This window comes from Micropterus dolomieu, linkage group LG02 (genome assembly GCF_021292245.1).
Source record: "Micropterus dolomieu isolate WLL.071019.BEF.003 ecotype Adirondacks linkage group LG02, ASM2129224v1, whole genome shotgun sequence".
Classification (NCBI taxonomy): Eukaryota; Metazoa; Chordata; class Actinopteri; order Centrarchiformes; family Centrarchidae; genus Micropterus; species Micropterus dolomieu.
In genome coordinates this window covers 9344722-9363996 of record NC_060151.1, presented here as the reverse complement: position 1 = coordinate 9363996, position 19275 = coordinate 9344722, and the positions used below count along the sequence as shown (strand labels likewise).

General features: G+C 43.3%; 1 protein-coding gene across 11 annotated transcripts in view; it reads right to left on the bottom strand.

Moving 5' to 3' along the window:
* ep300b (E1A binding protein p300 b) overlaps nucleotides 1-18052 on the bottom strand; it is a 34924-nt gene extending 16872 nt beyond the window's left edge. For 2 of the 11 annotated variants that reach the window (XM_046073046.1, XM_046073084.1), the window contains exons 1-17: nucleotides 15986-18052; nucleotides 13471-14072; nucleotides 11947-12126; nucleotides 9375-9675; nucleotides 8803-8916; nucleotides 8368-8610; nucleotides 7801-7906; nucleotides 7572-7700; nucleotides 7288-7426; nucleotides 6962-7160; nucleotides 6524-6601; nucleotides 4896-4981; nucleotides 4431-4583; nucleotides 2394-2918; nucleotides 1897-2136; nucleotides 1611-1806; nucleotides 455-606 (exon numbers count right to left, since the gene is read on the bottom strand). In XM_046073046.1, coding sequence (XP_045929002.1) covers nucleotides 455-606; nucleotides 1611-1806; nucleotides 1897-2136; nucleotides 2394-2918; nucleotides 4431-4583; nucleotides 4896-4981; nucleotides 6524-6601; nucleotides 6962-7160; nucleotides 7288-7426; nucleotides 7572-7700; nucleotides 7801-7906; nucleotides 8368-8610; nucleotides 8803-8916; nucleotides 9375-9675; nucleotides 11947-12126; nucleotides 13471-14072; nucleotides 15986-16079 — 3537 coding nt within the window. In that variant the 5' untranslated portion in view covers nucleotides 16080-18052. The remainder of the gene's footprint in view (nucleotides 1-454; nucleotides 607-1610; nucleotides 1807-1896; nucleotides 2137-2393; nucleotides 2919-4430; nucleotides 4584-4895; nucleotides 4982-6523; nucleotides 6602-6961; nucleotides 7161-7287; nucleotides 7427-7571; nucleotides 7701-7800; nucleotides 7907-8367; nucleotides 8611-8802; nucleotides 8917-9374; nucleotides 9676-11946; nucleotides 12127-13470; nucleotides 14073-15985) is intronic. The other 9 variants (XM_046073095.1, XM_046073102.1, XM_046073130.1 and 6 more) reach the window with 7 other exon arrangements.
* Between the last annotated feature and the right edge of the window lie 1223 nt (nucleotides 18053-19275).

Genomic DNA, 19275 nt, shown 5'->3' with positions numbered 1-19275 from the left:
CTGGGGGTCTACAATTCTATTAAAATTAAACCCATGTACACTAATAGCTGTCAGTACACAAACCTAAATTTCAAAATCTGTAATTACTCGACCAAACTCATCGTTTTATATCGAATTTGCATCATTTACTTTTTGTCCTTCACTACAGTTCCATCAAAGTAAAGGCAAGTGTTCATAAGAGTCATTGCTTTGATTTACAAATGACAAGAAGTTTCAAAAAAAGAGAACACACACACGCACATCTCATTTTCTTAACTTCTGACATGCAATGGGAGAAAAATCAGCTAAAAGAGTAAAGAAACTGAAAGATGATATATAAAATAAATTCAGAAAATATGACAACTATGATAAGAAAAAAAACAAACATGAAAGATGAAAAAAAGGAAAACAAACAAAACAAAAACTACGTTTTCAGAGGAGTTGAAGCAAAATGGCAGCCAGTGCAGTCCCTTACCAGGTTAGTTTTGTTACTAGTTCGAATACGTACGGGTATTCCCAGTAACTGGGGGTCCACCGGCTGACGGAAGGGAAGGGACTCAGGGTCCTGCCGGTACAAAGCTTCCAGGGTGGGCATCAGAGCCTGACGCAGCTCCTCCGGCTTAAAGACTGGAAATGAGGAATGAAAGATCTTGAGATGGAAGGTAAATGAGAAGAGAAGAAGAGCCACGGGCACAAACTGTAAAGGAGCCTCTCTTCTTTGCTGAACTTGAGGATCATGCAGCATTGCGTCATTTTAATGAAGGCTGCAGCAAACATCAGACACACCACACAGAGAGACTAAGCATTAAGGGTGCAGTAGCTGAGATGTGTTCGTCCGGGGAGTGAATGTGATAAATGTGGTGCTTTTCCAGGCAGGTTATGGGGCATCACGACGACACCTGTGAGTAGGACTTTACACAGAAAACAAAAGGCACCAGTGTTTTAATGCATCTCATATGCTGTCCGCAACAATGCCTTGAGTGAATATCTGCAAAATTTGACACACTGCATTCAGTGGGTCGAGAACGCTAAAGTTAGCTCACTTTGGACACAAACACAAGTTCGGAGATATGTTTGTTTATGAAGTTACTCACCACTCATAATTTCTTCTTTGGATACTTCTGGAGTCTGAAGCGGAGGTCACACTACAAAGTGGCATTCACTTGTACTTGCAAAATAGGTGGAAGACTGGTGACGTAGTGACTACTGCTGTAGCCGGCAAGCTAACCAATAACTCCAGTCTGTTACAAAAGCTTCTGGAGCTTCTCATTTTCTTTCTGCTGTTCTGTTATTTAGCCCTGGCAGTTTGTTTACAATTGCACAAACTCTTCAATAGTTTTTGAAAAGGGAAAATAAACTCCCCAAGCTAACAAGTTTGCTAACTGCATGGTCAACAACACAAATTCAAGTTCACCAAAATATAATTCCACGTTGAAAATTTGAGCAGATTAATTTCGCACCCTCGAGCAGATCCTTAGATGGCGCCGATTCCATTGGAATGAATTGACCTCAGTGTGATTTTAAATCTCAGTGTGTCAAGTTATTATTTTCATGACTATTTTTACTTTAACTTGAGTACACATTTTCCGACTCTACCCTACTACACACTGATGTGCAGATTCCAAACTTACTTTTCTTCTTGCTCTGAGCGCTGGCTGGGGAGCTGTTGGAGGCTGATGACCCTGAGCCCTCCTCTTCCTCTTTGGGCTCCTTCTTCACCTCAGGTTTCTTGTCTTCACCTGTTGCTACTGACGATGACACAGAGGAGGTAGATGTATCCATGGGCTCGCCTTTACACCCATCTCCTGACGGCTTCTCTTTCTTTATCTGAGAGGAAGATTCAAGGGTCAATTTAATTTTCCAGGATGGGATGGCACCCAGATAAGACTGTCAGTATGTAAACATGGACGATCTTACCTCTGGTTTCTCTTCTGTCTTCAAGTCAAGCAGACCCTTGCCCATCTTCCCCTTGCCCTCTCCTTGGCTCTCAGCCCCCTCGTCCTCTTCCTCCTGCTTCTTCACCTCCATTTTGACATCTTCCTGGCTGGGAGCAGGACCGTCCGCCTGGGTGAGCTGGGAGCTGGGGTCGGTGCTGCTGCTGACCGAGGCTGGAGAGGACACCTGACCATCCGCTGTTAGAGAAGGCTTTGGAGACAGCTGTGGCAAAAAGACAGAGATGTTGTGAGGTTTAGAAAGACCCACATGTTTTTGTTGGGTTCCCACACTCACTGACCATTTTTTTGTAATCCAATTACAGTAATTCTTCCGCAACCTTATTTGTATTTTTATGGACAAATTAAGTTTTCAAAAGAACTTTAATTAGTTTCAACACATTGATTAATTTGCAAAACCTAGATTTCTTTTTTAATATTGAGCATGTGAGCAAAGTAGAGAAAGCAAGGTGATCTACTCACTGGGGTCTGCGGCCGCTGCAATGGCACATGAGCATTCTGGGCAGGCTCCGAAGAAGCCTGACCTGCTTGGGGGCCTGAGACAGCCACACCCCCAAGCGTCTGCTGCGGAAGATGATTGGGCTTTTCAGAGTTCACCGCCTGTCCTGTTGGCGGCGGCTGTTGTGAAGCTTGTTGGTGTTGTTGTTTTTGTTGTTGCTGTGGGTGCTGTGGAGGGGGCAGCTGAGGTGTGCTGGGAGTCTGTGGCTGTGGGGTCTGAGAACGAGGTAACGTGGGGGGCGTTTGATGCGGTTGAGGCGTTAAGCTGCGTGCTGGTGAGGGGGAGTTTGTTCGGATGGGTGGGCAGTGAGGGTACGAGTTGGGCTGGGTGGAGGTCGAGGATGGAGGCAGGTTGGGTAGAGGCCCAGCGCCACTTGCACTACCAGACCCCATGGAGACTACAGGGGCTCCGGAGCCAGGAGCACAAGAGGCAGACTGTGCTGCAGGGCTGCTGGCTGGCAGCGAAGGCGGCGTGGACATCTGGTTCTGCTATAGAGGAAGACACAGAGCTCAGAGGAATAAGAAAAGCCAAGGGTTCCCAATCTTTTTAACGTCAACAGAACTCTTTTTTTATAAAAACTTGGATCTCTATGGGAAAAACAAGTAAGAAACAAGAAGGGTCTGACTAATGGTGCTTTCAGAGAAAAACCAAAGCGAGCGTTCAGGCCAGTGAGTTTACATACAAAGATGCGTAGAGTAGCGATTTCCTGTTGGGCGGCGCGAAGGGGGCCGCAACGCGAAGCGAAGGCAACGCAAGGGATTCACATGACGCTGAGTCGCGATAGCCCATCAACGTTGAGACTGTCCGTACGTCAACGACTGCTTCAGAGCGTGTGGAGAGGGCCGGGCAGAGCGGGCGATTGAAGATCTGCAGGCCGGCTGAGAGCTGCTAAACTTGGGCTAGAGGAGCAGGGAGTAGCGCTCCAGCTTTCGGACAAACAAAACACCCGCAGTCGGACTGGACTTTGACAAATACTCGCCGTTTACTCGCGGGAGGAGCTCGGAGTAAACTGCTTTTATTAAATTAGCTTTATATTTTAGTTTTTAGAATTACAACATTGATTTATCTTCACTCGCGCTTCTCAGCAGCTAGATTCCGTGCGCATCCGGTTCCAGTGTTGTTAGAGTCGTTTGGCACTACTTCATAGAAAAGAAAGAGAGGTGGTTTAACTACCTGGTGAGTTCAGAAAATGTGTGTCTGTAACTTTATTCCAGCGATCGTTGTACTTTACTGTGACCAAGTTAGCATAGCATAGCCCTGATCGATCCGAACTTTATTCAGACACATTTTAGAAGTTGTTGTCTTGCTGACAGACCTGAAAAAATGAATTCATATGTTTAACAAAACTGCATGATGTTGTAGTTATTTTGGCATCAGTTTAATCCGTTTATTGCTATTTAATCACAGCAAAATGTTTACTTTGGGTTCATACAGCTGTAGTAATGGCAAGTTGTGTTTATTCACGTTATCGCGTTAAAATCGCCTTCTCGCGTTGTGTGTGAACACTTGCAGCAAATGTACTCACGCGACGAAAGCGACGCGAGGAGAAAATTCGCGTTTGGTCTGAATGCGGCATAAAGTTTCAAAGGCTTTACCAGGTACACAACTCCCAAACTTCTGAGTTAAAATACTATTTACAATCAGTCTGTTTGAAACCTATGAAGTGAATTCATTAAATAGGAAAGGCTACCAAAAAGCACTAATAACCAGTATTAAAACTGATTATTAGATCAAGAAGAACTGTGATCTTTCTCTCACAGCGTTCATGAATTATCAAAATCAGAAGACAGTTTGGTTAATTACAGAGTATTCATCACTATCCATCAATTCCAGCAAAGCTGCTCTGAGAGCTGATGACTTATTCAGCAGGTTTCCCCACATCCAACTGTGGGTTTTATTACATCATAGACTGTCTCTGTTTTGGCAAAGTTTCCCTTGGCAATCAAACTCTCAAAATCTTTATGTTAAAAGTTACAGTCACTCTGTCACTTAATCCTTACCGATGGCACAGCAGTCTGTGCTCCTGGCTGGTTCATGCCAACAGAACCAGAACCACGTCCAGGACTGGACCCGGGAAACTGGCCTGGAGGGAGATACTGGTTCTGTAACTGTGTGGCATTGGGCTGACCCATCCTTGTTGCTCCCATTCCCATCTACAAACGAGACAAGGGACGTGAGAGGTTTTTGTTTAAAAGAAATTACTGTTGTATGGCCTTTAATGATTTCTTTAGTGTGAACCTGAATATGCTAAACGTGGTTCTTCTGTTCCTGCCTTGTTTGTATATTCCTCCCCACCGATCACAGCTGAGATTTCTCACAGCACTTAGGTTAGGAAAACAACATCATCTGAACCTTTAGGAGACCCGTTAATCAATCTTGGAAAAAGATGTAACTGTGACTTTGAAGCATAAAGTTAATATAACCCCAAAGTTATCTGTCATAGCGATGATGACAGGGATGCCAACCTGGTTCAGTGGAGCATTAAGAGGAAGAGGAGGTGTTGACCTCTGACCCATCGTCTGCATCCCCATCTGACCAAACTGGTTCATTCCTGGAAGTGAAATAAGCAGGTTAAAATGATGGGAGGACAAAAACACCCATAGTGTGTTCACACTAAGGCTGACACCTTTTATTAGAGTCAAACTACTACTTAAAAGTGGGAAAACATTTAGATCAGCTGGAATCAAATAATTCCCAGTGTGTAAGTATAACCGGCTGTGCTTTGCACTCCTGTGGGAGGTCAGTGTGACTCGTCGTATGCCCTGTTTATCAGTAAACTATCAGTAAAAGGCAGAGTTCAGTAACTACAGGAGCGGTGAAGTTGTGAAAAACAGGTTTACAGTCTTGGACAGCAAACTGTAAAACAGATTCAAAATTCATGTTTTAATTTGAAGTTTTTTTAGGTGATTATTTTAACCCTAAAAGCATCACTGCCATAGAACCCACACAAAACCTAAAGAAATACAGCTACTGAACTAATGCCTTCGAATAATCTCAGAGAAACTGAAGTATAAAATAAAACGTGTTCTCTCTGCTTTCTTATTGAGTTTAACTAGTTTGTAAAAAGAAATTTAACTTGGTTTGATTATTACTTACAGTTCATAGCTTTTATAGGAATCAACATTTCTGTCTGTCAAGTTTCTATCTGTCCAAGTACTGATAATTTTTTCGGTTGAATACTTTCAAAATCTAGCTGTCTCTTGCTAGTTGTCCAGCCTTACCTACCCCAGCTTAAACCACAAAGTCGCAAGAAGTTCACTAGAGTCAAACAGTGAGAAGGCAACTACTGAGATCTGTTACTGTAAGCTAGCTCCCTTTAGCAGGTGTTTTGTTGGATTTTCCCCCCTTCGCTATCACTACTTGATTTAGTTGCTGCCTTATTTAATGATGTGGAATAACAAACAGAGTAACCAAAATGTAATTTCATCTAACTGGATATTTCTCATTTACAGATAGCAATTAGTGGAAATAATCATCATCTATGGCTAGCCGTGAATATCTCACAATCTAGCTTTCACTTGATACAGCCTTTTACTTTAGCCGTCTTTCTATGGCGGAAAGTATGCAGATTATCAAACCCGAGTGTACACAGCGAAAGTGCTGATACTGAGATTTGTCTAGGTTTTTTCATCAGTTTTGTTATAAGTGTAAATTTAAAAAGAGTTTTAACAGAAACGATACAGTTTATAACTCAATTTTGACCAAATATGCAGTTACTGCATTTTTACTTGGTAGGGCAGTATTGAAACGGAAAAACGGAGAAAATTAGCTAGCCTGCTGAACAGATCATGACACCATATCGTCTGAGAAGTGTAGAATCATTTTGAATTTGACAACACATAATGAAAAGTTGAGGATTGAGGTAAGCCGGTTTGCAAACTTTGTAAAACGCATTTGTCCTACAGCGACGTAAGCAAGCGAACAAAACATAGCCAGTCAGACATGATTTCACTTGGCAAACTGCACTTGTGTGCTGAAGAAAAAATGCATGCTCAGGATTGTAAGCATAAGCTGCAGGATGTAGTGAGGCTAGTAAGCTAACAACAGAATTACAGTCTGGCTGCTCAACAAGCCTTTGAAATAAGAGACGTACCTCCTGGGTTCTGCATCCTGTTGACCATCTGATTGGGTCCAGCTGGTCGGACCATGGACGGATCGGCGTGAGGACCATCTGAAAGGGTTACAGGAGTTACAGGAATCAGAGATCTTGTCCTCGGGATCACTGAATCCCAGTAAAACCACAGATGCTGAGAAAACAGTCAGTCAGTCAATCGTCCTTAAGAGACTTAAGTGGTGTGCAAGTGTGCTTGTTCTCTGTAAGACATCTGTTCATGACCAACATTTAATTTGAAGATTTTAATAATTTGATCGGTGTTATGTTCATCTATAAACAGGATACTAGACTGAAATCTGAACACTAAAATTCCTTTTCTATAATTTGCACACCAGCAGTATCTGTTCATGCATTCATGTGTGTCTATGCACACACAGACAACCGTGTGAGGAAGGTAAAAGCAGTATGTTTATTTACTTGGGGATTGCCCTGGGGCCATGGGTGGTTGTCCCATGCTGGGAGGCCCTTGCGGGAGTCCTGGGGAGGCTAGGCCTGGGGAGGGTAGGCCAGGTTGTCCCGGCATCATGCCCTGCTTCTGGAGTCGTGTCCTCCTCTTTTCCTCCAGCTCCTTTTGGATCTTGTAGATCTTCTCTGCCAGCAGGTGGTAGTACTCCGCCTAGAAGTGATGTGACACGAGGGAGGGATGTTACAGGATACATCGCAACAGTGCATAAAACAAACACTTGTATTTCCTCATCTCTTAACTTAACAGATGGTCATACCACAATACTTTGGTTTCTTACCCTACTGTTGGCTGACTCATACATGTCTCCCTCTACTTTACGAGCATAAGCCACCAGATTCTCCATCCGCCGATCCTTCAGTGCAGCTGGATCAGGAGTGGGGAAGATGGCCTGCACGCTGCTCTCACACATGCACAAACAGAAAGGACACACAGCTACAATTAAATTAAAGACAGAGGCACCCAATTCACATCCATTGCTGAAAATGATCTGATATTTAAATTTCTTTAGGTCCTGCTGATAGTGAAATTTTTTGGTGCGCTTGCAGGACACAGCAGACTCACAGCTTGTGGACAAGGTGGTTGCGAAGGTCCTGTGTGATGTCTTCATGCCAAGACTTTCTCATGCCTGCAGCAGAAGGAGGAGTTGCCGTGGGCATGGAGCTCAGGTTCCCCACACCATCATTCATCAAGCTGGGGGACAGAGGGGGGACTTTAGCCAGTACTGAACTAATTTCAATTGGTTTAAGTCTGTTATATGACAGCTGTACTGTGACCAATGAAAAGCACCTACCTCTGTGCATTCATGCTGCTGTGTAACATCGCGTTTGGCAGTAGGTTAGACTGCTGGTTGGTGGATTGCACACCCACTCCACCATTTACTCCCATAGAGTTTCCTCCTGGAAAGGCATATGGTTTTTAATTGGGAAATAGTCACAACAATAATGGTGGAATCAAATTGCTGTAACCAATAACTAGGGCTGATATAAGCTGCATCTTCAAATGGGAACATTTTCAAGACAAAGAACTACAGTGATTCAACATCAGCCATAACCTAGTAGGAAAGTATCATAAAAACAACATTAACGCACAATTTGAGAGTAGGTTTGTGTGGCATCATGGTATAGCAGGGTATTTTGAAATCTAGACGGTGTGACTTTCAATCCCATCAAAAACACAGATGCTACTCTTTCTATTAAACTGACATGGAGATGCTGTATTGTAGTGTATGCCCTATAACATAGACAGGCAACGCCATGTAAAACTGCCTGGCATCATCTACAAAGCACCAATGTGATAACCCCTTCCCTAGCAGGTGAAGATATAGTTTGTGATATGCACAATGTCATTATAAACTAACCCATGGTGTTCAGAGTCCTCATCCCGGGCTGGCCCTGCAGCCCCTGGTTTGGCATGGTGGCCTGTGTTTGCTGCGGTGTCATCTGGTTGCCCTGGTAAGTGAGGCCTAGTGCAGCGTAGGCCCTCTCTATAGAGCTGGGGTCAATCTGGTTGGGAGGGTTCAGGTTCGGAGTGTTGGTCTGTCCACCAGGCACCCCTGAACCTAAAGAGTTCACCAGTCCAACCCCTGCACTGTTAACAGAAGCTTTCAAGAGAACGAGAAGGGGGGGAGAGGATGGATGAGAGAAAGAGACAAAGGATGAGCATCTGGGGAGCCTACTGCACTTAACAGTTCAGTTACAGGATTCTCAATCATTTCATGGTGGATAATGTGTAATAAATAAATGATAAGAGCCGTGAGCGTGTACACTGCTCACGGGGAGTAACAAACACTCACACTGCTGATTCCGCTTGTCTCCAGCGTTTTTCAGCGGCAAGCATACGGGACAGTCGTGCCGTGTGCAGTTCTTCCAATGAGAGATGATCTGTCTGGATGAGGCACAGTGTGCCACTGGGGGAGAAGAGACAGAAATGGAGAGAGATTTGAGAAACAGGAAGAGAGATCAGAACAAAAAAAATAGAGAAGAGTGACAGAAAGGGTGAAATGAGAAATTGTGACAGGGTGAAGGAGGGAGATGAATAATGAGAAAAGGGATAAGAGAAAAAAAGAAAGCAGCCAGAAGAGTCAAAAGGACGAAAGAGAAGGCAGACACTGAGAAAGTTATTGTATGAGTCATTCAGTACAATAAAACTACATCCAGATGAGAGGAGTAAGGAAACAATACAGCAGAACAGGCAGCTAGAGAATAACCGGGAGGCAAACCAAGAGGGAAATAAACAACATACAGGAACAAGCAAAAAAATACTTAATTAATTGCTGCAGGTACGTGACAACTACAGTGCACAGTGTTTATAATATAAACCAGACACACCGTTAAACCAGCAATCATCATAATTCCACAGACTCACCCTGGCAGGACTTGCCAGCCTGGCAATGAGTCATGTGGTTGAGCACGTTCTTCATGGTGCGGCAGTGGGGCAGGTTGCACTGCCGCACTTCGCCATTCGCCTGCTCCCTACGCTGGCACTTGTGTGCGTGCAGCAAGAGGACCAGCTGCTGTTGAATCAGCTTCCGTTTCTCAGGGTCTGCGGTAGGGGGCGCTGTGCCGGGACCCGCCCCTACGGCACCGAGGCCGACCTGGGCCCCTCCCACTGCTGCTGCCCCGCCGATGGATCCACCACCAACTCCCCCGGGCTGCTGCTGAGACTTCTTGGGACCGAGAGGGGAGGGGAGGCATAGACCAGTGTTAGAAAGAAATGTTTATGACTGGTCAGGTATTATGGGACCACTTGTAATGACAAATTTGCTCAACATATCAATTAGCATTATTTTTCCTACACTTTGTAGTCTTTACATTGAATTTTCTTTGTGTAAAATGTGGTTACATGTACGGCAGATTTTCATGCGTAGATAGATATGAGGCGTTAACCGTCTTCTGTCTAATACCTTAAAATAGTTCAAAGTTGCTAAAAAATTCAACAATCAAGAACTCGCATACGCAGTGAATAAAAGGAGTCCATTTCAGAACAATGCCTCAAGCAATTCTGTAATTAAAAACATGAAACCACCTAAAGAGTGAATGAGATTGTTTCTGGAAAAATAAAATAAAATAAAGCCGGTGGTTAATTACAGCCAAACAGCAATAAGCATTGTAAATAATGCAAGCATGTAATGCAACAGTGCACGCGTGAATACTGTCAAACACAAAACATGAACAAAAATGTTGATTAAGATCCCTTAGATTCGTCTTTTTTAAGGAATTGTGTCCAGGATAGATACTGAGTGAGACATTGTTCAGTTGAAAAATCTCTCTGATAGATAAACTATGTAATGGAGACACTGTAGTTTACTTCCGTAATCTACCTAAAGCCTAGTTTAGCATCACTTGGACAGGGGCTTTAATAACCTACAGTGACTCATTGCAATCCGACAGGGCAGCTCTGGGGCATTTGGTTGATCTTACTTCAAAAAGGATTCATTTCATAGAGGTTGGTAAGATTACTGTAATGCAGATTTAAGCTACTTCTTCACTAAAATCTCACGCAAGACAACCACGTTGATAATTTCCCTCCTATTCGCCACAGGATTCAGCCTGAGCTGCTTCTCCTTTGAGACGACTATGAGTCCTTCTAAAACATCTGTAAGCTTGATTGCAGATAATTTAGGTACCAGTTACTCATTTCTCAAAGTCCCTTTCAGATTTGTCTGTAAAGACAGTCTTTTCCAAATGAAACTGGTATGTAGCCACATACCTGCACCACCCATACACTCTTTAGTGGGGACAAGAAAATATGATGGAATAGCGTAATCTGGAAAAAGCTGTTCCTTTATTGAAAAAAACCGGATGACCCATGATCAATAACCCCAACCCTTAGCCTCTCACAACTCAGGCAGGAATGACAACAAACCTCATCCAAACCATTTTCTAATTCTTATCCTAAATACAACTGTTACACTAAACTGTTCCACGTCACATTCACCAGATTCTCTTAACTGCACGAACTTGTCAAATCGCTTGTTTTAACTGTTCATGAATAGTTCCTGAGACTTCGATGTCATCGTGAGCATTAATGACGGTTTGGTAATGTTTTTTTGCATAAAACCTGTCCACAAAGAGTAAAAAGAAGAATTTCAGACTGTAAAGCTTTAAGTCTTAATGTCAGGATGAAAACGTATCATATTTATCAGTAGTGGTATTAAAGGGACCTATGCTGTTGTCACAGGGGCCATACTGCGACAGGAAGAAAAAAGAGAAAAGGTCTGACATGAAGTTAAATTCCAAAATGCATCTTGCTCAGGCAAAGTGGTCCATGAATAACATGGGAGGCGGTCAAGGGCAGGAAACAGTCACAGACATGGACAACAGAGCATTATATAATGTGTGATAAACAGTCATTCAAAAGGACATTCACCTGGACAGATAACTTCTGCACTGCGTTTATGTCTTTACAGCTTATTGCTGGTGCAGAAACTGGTTTCTCTGCCTCTTTTATTCATACACATGAACAATCATTTTAAATCAAATACTGACAGCCTTTCTGAGTCACAGAGGCACACAGAAAAAAAAAAAAAATAAACGGATTTCATGTGTAGGAGTCCCTTTGCCTCGTGTGAAATCTAGTCTCTCCTCAGCTGTCTCATCTATAACACCATCTCCAACATCCAAGATTGGTGGCCATTTTTGTTTTTTGCATCCGACACCTTGAGTTCTACAGTAAAGATAGTGTGGCAACATTCACACAGGTGGCCAACGTGCATAAAGTCCTACGCCACATTAAACTGCTTCAGTGAAGACGTAAAAAAAAAAAAAAAGGATGTGTTAGAAGATGGAATGAGAAAATGTTTGATGCTAAAATAGAAATAAAGCATATTTAGTTGAACTTCAGACCATTTGAGAGACTTTGGTTGAAATGCAAGCTTGATGTACACTAATCTAAGTGGCTTATCCACCTGTGCGGGAGAGAAACAAACATATCCTACCATCCCAGGCATGCCTTGGCCCGGTGAGGCCTTCTTGTCCATGTTGAACTGGGTGGCCATACTGTTGGGCAGGCCCGCCTTATTCTGGAGCTGTGGGCCCAGCCCTGCTCCAGGCAGCCCCTGGCCAGCAGACTGGCCGTACGGACCACCATAGGGGCCCGCATTGGCCATCATATTCATCTGGAGAGCAGGGTGAGGGGAGGCAAAGAAGAAATGAGAAAGATGAAAAGGAAAAGAGAAGGATGAGAGACAAGGAGAGATGATATGAAGACAAAAGTAGGAGGAAGTAAAAAGTTTAGAAGCTCAAATCAATTACTTTTCAAGACGTGATTGATTAAAGCAGACTGTCAACTGATATTTAAACATTTGAGTGAGAAATAGTTGATATTAAAATGTCACCTTGCATGAGTTTGAGAGCTACTTAGTATCCTATATAGTATGTAGTTGCATACTACATAGTATCCAACTACATACCAATTGGACCATGTTAGGGAGACAACATGGAATCACTTTCCAAATACTATTATAAAAAGGTTCTGATTCCTTTATAATGATTTTCCAGTGTGACTGTTCAGTTACAATATTACTTCTTTCTCTTGGTCTTACTTTTCTCTCCACAGTAAACTAATACCACAGACAATCTAGATAATACTTTTAGGCTTTGCAGATCCAGCCTACAGTATCTAGTCTTTATTTCAACAGCAGCTCTGCAGCAATGTGAAGTGATTCATTATTTTTTTGCTATGTAACCAATACAGTCTAATGAAAATGTTCCTCGCTAAATCTGAGCTGAAACTAACCAATTAAACTGCACGGTTTTCTCCAAAACAAGGGCAATTTGCACTGAACATGAATACATACTTTACTGGTGCATATGTTAACCACAGGACATTACATTACTTCCTGTGATTGCTGGTGCACTACCACAGCGGTAAAGCAAAGATAGTTATTCTACTAGTTATGCTAAATAATTTAACACTGTAATTGGCAATCCTGTCTTCACACCTTTAGAACACAACAGTTGTGTGGCGTATTGACTAGCAGGGAGGTTAACCATCAATACCACAGGGTGAACAGTGACGCGACTGTGAGTCCAACACATAACCACACTCATACTTGAGTACTCGTCTACAGCAGTCTCACATGAGCCGCTACTACAGTCTGCAGCGTCACTCGGGTCTGAAAAGATGCGTCTCCCTTTTGTGCTGTTTAACTGAATCAAATCCAAGTGTAAAACTACCATGGCTCTTCCAGACAGAATTCACTTTCTCTCAATTTTAACAGTGCCACAACATCTTGAATGTACAGGGAATCTGTCACTGCTGAAAATCTTTTTATATTTGAAGAAAACTACATGCAGGCATGGCACTCAGCACAGCTCCAAAACCACACTTTGTTTAGACTGGCATTTGATACATCTTAACCTCAGTTAGACAACAATTGATCATTTGTTATAAAATAGTTTCTACTGAGATGTCAATTTCTGGCCGACCAGAGTGTCTGTAATGGCTGGAGTGTGCTCACCTTGTTCAGTGCTCCGGGTTGCTGTGGTCTCATGCCTGCCTGTCCCATTTGCTGACCACCCTGCTGCTGCTGCTGCTGTAGGGTTTCCGCCAACAAATTACTACTGTTACCCATGCCTGCACTGCTAGGGTAACCCATTCTCGGTGAGCCATTCATCACCTGTCCCCCCATCAGGCCTTGCTGCTGCTGTCCAGTGTTGCCCTTCTGGGCACCCATCATGGCAGCTGCCCGATTGAGTGCTGCCACTCCTCCAACCATCCCAACCTGCTGCATTAATCCAGGTTGCTGCTGACCCTGAGAGGACATGCCTTGAGGTCCACCAGGGGACACATTGACACCCCCCATCATCCCCAAGGAAGCCCCAGGTGCTGTGCTGTTGGAAGGAGGGCCACCCTGCTGTGCTGGTGCCCCAGCGCGCAAGAGCTCTGACAGTTGTTTGTGTTTCGCAGCAGCATCTTGGCCTCCCAAACCGATCCCCCCTCCGAGCCCCACAAGACTGGTATGGAGTTGGCCGACATCCCCTCCATTGGTCAGCCCCAGATCAGACGAATTGATGAGCTCATCTGGGAGGTCATGCTCCAGGTCAAAGAGCGAACCAAAATCTAGGCACGAAGGAAAAGAAACAAAAATCTTACCAACTACAGAAATCAAGATTTGGTTCACAAAGTTGACACCACTTTTGCACCTCTTACAGCCACAGTTGTATTTAATTAACTAAAGCCCTTTGCTAGTGCAGCAGTAGCTGCCTCACACAACCTGGACTTCTCTCCTGGGCATCAGTTTGTGGTTTGATGGGTTGCCAAACATGGAGAGTGAACGCAGTAGGGTTTGGGTGAGAAGCCGCAGAGTGGTAAACACTACACTACCTAGGTAGATGTGTGCACTGGATCTACAGTTATGTGGTGCAAGAACATGAAACAGCATAGGCAGCAGAAGTCATGTCCACTGCGACAGGAGGTTAATTTAAAGGGAAAGTCATTTGGGATTTTAATACATTTCAGTCTTACTCTTATTTTCCTTCCTTTTAATTCAACTTGATACAGAAAATGTAGTAATTTCTCTCAACATCACACAAGTTATTCTCTACCTGCACGTTTGACTTTTTAAGATTGCTTCTGGCATGTCAACATCTCACTAAATGCTCCTGAAAATGTCCTGTGCCAGTGTTTTTGACTTCATGCACCAGACTAGTTGCATCCCAGCCTGCTTTTCCCTTCACTAACTGTTCTCCCTGCATTGAGAGTTGCATTGAGCTTAAAATCCTAATTTACTTATTTTTTCACACAGTTGGAGCCCACACTTTCCTATGTGTTATAGGAAAGAATTGTTATGCTATAGATCCTGATTGTATAATTCATTCACACTGGAAAACAGCAAAATACCCAACAACGGGATGACACGAGAGGGGGTGCTACCAAGAGTGTACAACTTTTAGCTCAATATGTGGAAATGAATTCGTCTGCAGTAATAGTTTGATTCACAGTCAAGGGTAAAGGCATTCAAGCGGTCTGCTTGGCATAAGTGTTGAACCGTTTTGAAAAGTAAACTGCAAAAAGTGCAGCGCAGTGTCACCGTGCAGAATAAGACAATGGAGGGCGAACAAGAATGGGCTTCGTCGGCACTAAAATTGAGAAATCAAGAGCCCGTAAACAAAATACATGAAGGAAGACATTTCGGAGACGGCGGCTGGTTTTGCCCTTTCATTAAAACGCGGTAACACAGTAAAAATGGACACACGGCTGCATCATCGTCTTCGGACAACAACGCTCTGCGCAACTTTAATGAAGTGTCGAACAATAGCTAGCTAGTACAACACGTTAGGTACACGAAATTCAGGACCCCAGACAGTTTAATGCAACTACGCAAAGAGTTCGCAGCCACAGGAAAAAAAGTTTATCTAGTGCCCAATAAGGTTTGGTTAGTTAATAATCGATTATTTTGTTTGCTAGCCAGCTACCGAGCTCAGGTGAGCCGGTCCGGTACGGTCATCTACCTAGCTAGTTAGCTAGCTTGCTCGGTTACCGTTACTTTCTCCTAAAGCTGGTTTGGAAACGGTAATTTGTCTCAGTGTTTACAGTGCACTTATGTCGTGTGTTGTTTAATGTGTAGGTGCTATCATCTTTTCAATTAACTGAGTTTTAAAGTAACTAGACAACTTTAAGTAAACCGGGGTGACTCGACTCTTCCATTGTTTGGAGGTGGATCTTATAGTTAGTAGCTAGTTAGCCTGTTGATGCTAACACATCAAAACATTCCTGCTGGAAAGTTACTCCTGCCGCCAGCACTACATCACGTTTTCTCTTTAGCGATCTAAAATTATCAGGCTAGCCCTTATCTTAATAAAGCTACACGTATATTCGTGTTTTAAAGCATTCGTTATGGGGCAACTCAGTGCCACACCAACTAAGTTGCGGAGCAACTTTACAGCTACTTATACGACTGACCAGCATTTAATGCACCGTCGACGCTAGTTTATGTTTTATCTCCTGCTGAGTAATGCATGCAATATATTTACCATTTCCATCACTGGCAGACACAGAGAGAGCCGGAGAGGACAGCTTGGGCCTCTTGGCTGAAGGCGGGCCGGACTCCAGGACATTATCGGCCATATTTTTGACGGATAAAACAATTGCTGTAGATCCACGGAGGGCAAACGTATTTCCCTTATTTGCGTCTCCTTATCCCGGTAAGAATGCTTCTGATCGGTCCCCCACCGCTCGGGGGACGGTAGGGGAGAAGAGAGCAATGTTGAACTCTTTCCCCCACAGTTCTCCCTCTCGGTTTATTCCTCTCTGTAGATATCAGTCCCCCTCCCCTGTCGGAGATTTTGTTTCTTCACAGATTTGAACAGGAGGAGGTGGGAAGGTGGAGTCGGCAAAAAAGGCAAGCGTGCGGCCCTCTGACAACCTCATGTAGCCTCTTCTGCGACACAAAAACTGTCCCAAGATCCGTCCTCCGTGCTGCACTCAGTCCTGTCCGCCATTGTCGGCGGAGAAATCCTGTATTTCAGGTAAAACGCTCCAGTGGAGTCTCTTTCAGGGCACGAAAATGGGAATTGTGGTCCAAAAAACACAAGCCAGGAGTATTCCCGTGTCAACTTCTGGAGGCCGATCTCTCATGCAACAGTTCTGAGATCCTCGCTTACATTTACCATTTCTCTCACCTAACCAAACATCTCCCTGATGCCAATGCACAACCGATTCCTTCACGTTTCCAAACCCAAAAGGCAGCCAACCGGTGAGTGGAGACCACCAGCAGTAGTTTGACAATACAATTTAAGCGCAAATGGTACTCTCAAGTGTTAATACTGAGAAAAACAACTTGCATTGGCTCAACAGTAACTAACTAAACAGCTCTGCAGAGAGATGCACATTGGATTCCCTCAGATAAAATGAAAATCTACTGCGGATGTATATTCCCATGCATGAGTTTTCTTTTGCATGCTGACTAAAATGTGCACTTAGTGTTTGACCATGCAAGGCACTGGGTCAGAAAGAACCGACTCGTATTGCACATTTGGTTGTTGCAACCTTTTTTTGAGCGTATATGCCTATTGCAGTCAGCAGGACTGGCAAAGGTTGAAAATAGAAAATCTTGTTACACCCCCCCCCCCCCCCCAAAAAAAAAAAAAAATCACTCCTCTTGTGCAATCGACTCTGATGCAGACTTCATTTCTTTGACAGAATAGTTCTTAAGGGCAATCACAGCGCGAATTACCAATCAGCGGGCAGTCAGATTGATCCAATTACTTTTATTTTGCAGAGGACGATCTGTGGGGATACTTATCTTGTGCTCCAGAAGAGGTTCCTCCTCCGGGTTCCACTTGGTTTTTAACACTTGAAATCTCAGATAATGGCAAATAACCCTAAAAATATACCTGTCACTCACTGTTTATAGGACGCCTTGGCAATGCAAGTGAAGAGAAAACGAAAGATCAGGGCACAACTACGGCGACAGGCGAAAATGTGATAAAAATTGATGGCAGATCGCTGAGAAAATTATGGCTATTTCGGAAGCGGAAAGCTTCACATCGGCACCCTAATGTTGACACCCCCCTAAAAAAAATTTGGGCTGACAAAATCCTCTCATTGACTCTTTGTGATGGAGAATGCCCCCCCTTCGTGTTGATCCTGGCAATTTTTCCCTTCTCTTTAAACCCGTCTTTATTTCCACCTCTCCCTTCTGCCCGGCAGCAATTTATTTATATAATTGTCTATGCGGGCTCTTTCCTTCCTCCGCGATGGACACATACTGATTTTTCATGTTGCTGTTTCCCTTTTTCGCAGGTTTTTCCTCGTTGTTATAAAATACAGCGCTCTTCCGCCTCTCCTCTGTCTCCGCAAAACACCCCCTTCCTTGGATTTTTCGGAGTATTTCCTTCTCATGCACACATTTATTTCACCGACTCGGTTTTCCCTCCACCGTCGTCTTATCTGTTGGCGATGCTTTCTCTCTCCTCATTAACACGGACAGGATTTCGCCACTTTATTCCCGCGGCGCTTCCCGGAGCAGCTGCAGTCGGTCGCCGGAGTCGCTCCTTTTCAGTTATCTCCTCCTGTTTCTGACGGTCTGTCCGCACAAACAAAATGGCGGCTTGTTGTTTCTACTCCTCTGATACGGGGGGAGGGTTGGAGGTACAGCAACATTAGGCGAGAAGGGGAGGAGGGAACCGGGGAAGAACAGAGGGGGGGGTTGTCTTCGTAGTTGTTCGGGATTGTCCGGAAACCGGTTCCGTACTCTGTAGTAGTCACTGATTTCATCTGTAGGGGACAGTGGCGCTCCACTTTTCCTTTCCTTCACATACAAACTATATTTAATCAAGTATTCCACTACATTTATGTGACGGCTCTAGTTAGTTTACTTTGAAGAGTATGAATTCAAATATCTGCTCAGCTATTGCAGAATGATATAGTTTTATCATTTAAAATTACCCAACAGTATATAACATAGTAGAAATAAGCTTAATCTCGACCTGTCTATGCATCAGTATATGCAATCAAATAATTATAATGTGAAAGGAGCAATGAGTACTTTTACATTTTATAAGTACATCTACCTAATAATGCTTCTGTAGTTTTACTTAAGTAACATTTTAAATGCAGGTATTTTACTTCTAATGGAATAGTTTTGGTATTACTACTTTATTAAAGGGTCTGAATACTTCCTACACCTCTGTAGCACATACCAGCAGGCTGTGTTTCTTTTTCTAATCTGCCTGAGCACATTTTTTGAAACTTTATGAAAGTTTTACATGCAACCAACATCAGCAGCGGGGAAGGTATTCAAATTTCTCACCACAGGGTAAAAATAATCCATTACTATTATATTATTGCTTATGTATTAATGGGCAAATAGCATTGGGTAGTTTTATCTATAACAATGCATCATATTTTATAAACTCATACATTTTGTTGTAAAATATTAATCTACAAAGTTACTGTTAAATGTAGTGGAGTAAAAAGGACAATACTTAATTCTGAATTGGAGTGGAAGTGCAAAGTGAAATGGAAATAGCAAAGCCAAGTGCAAGCACCTCAAATTTATATCTGAGTACAGTACTTAAGTAAATACACTACAGGGTGCTACTACTAAGCTGCCACTGATCATCACATCAGTTTATACAAAGCTGCACAACTCGTCACTCACTGAAACATTTTACGTGTGTGTCAAAAGTGGAAAAAGTGAGTTACACACAATAAGCAAAACACATTTTTCGTTGAACGGGGACTTTGACAGTAATTCAGTAGTAAAGTAATTTACCCTCACCAACTATCTGAGAGGTATCAAAGTTTTTCTATTGTGATT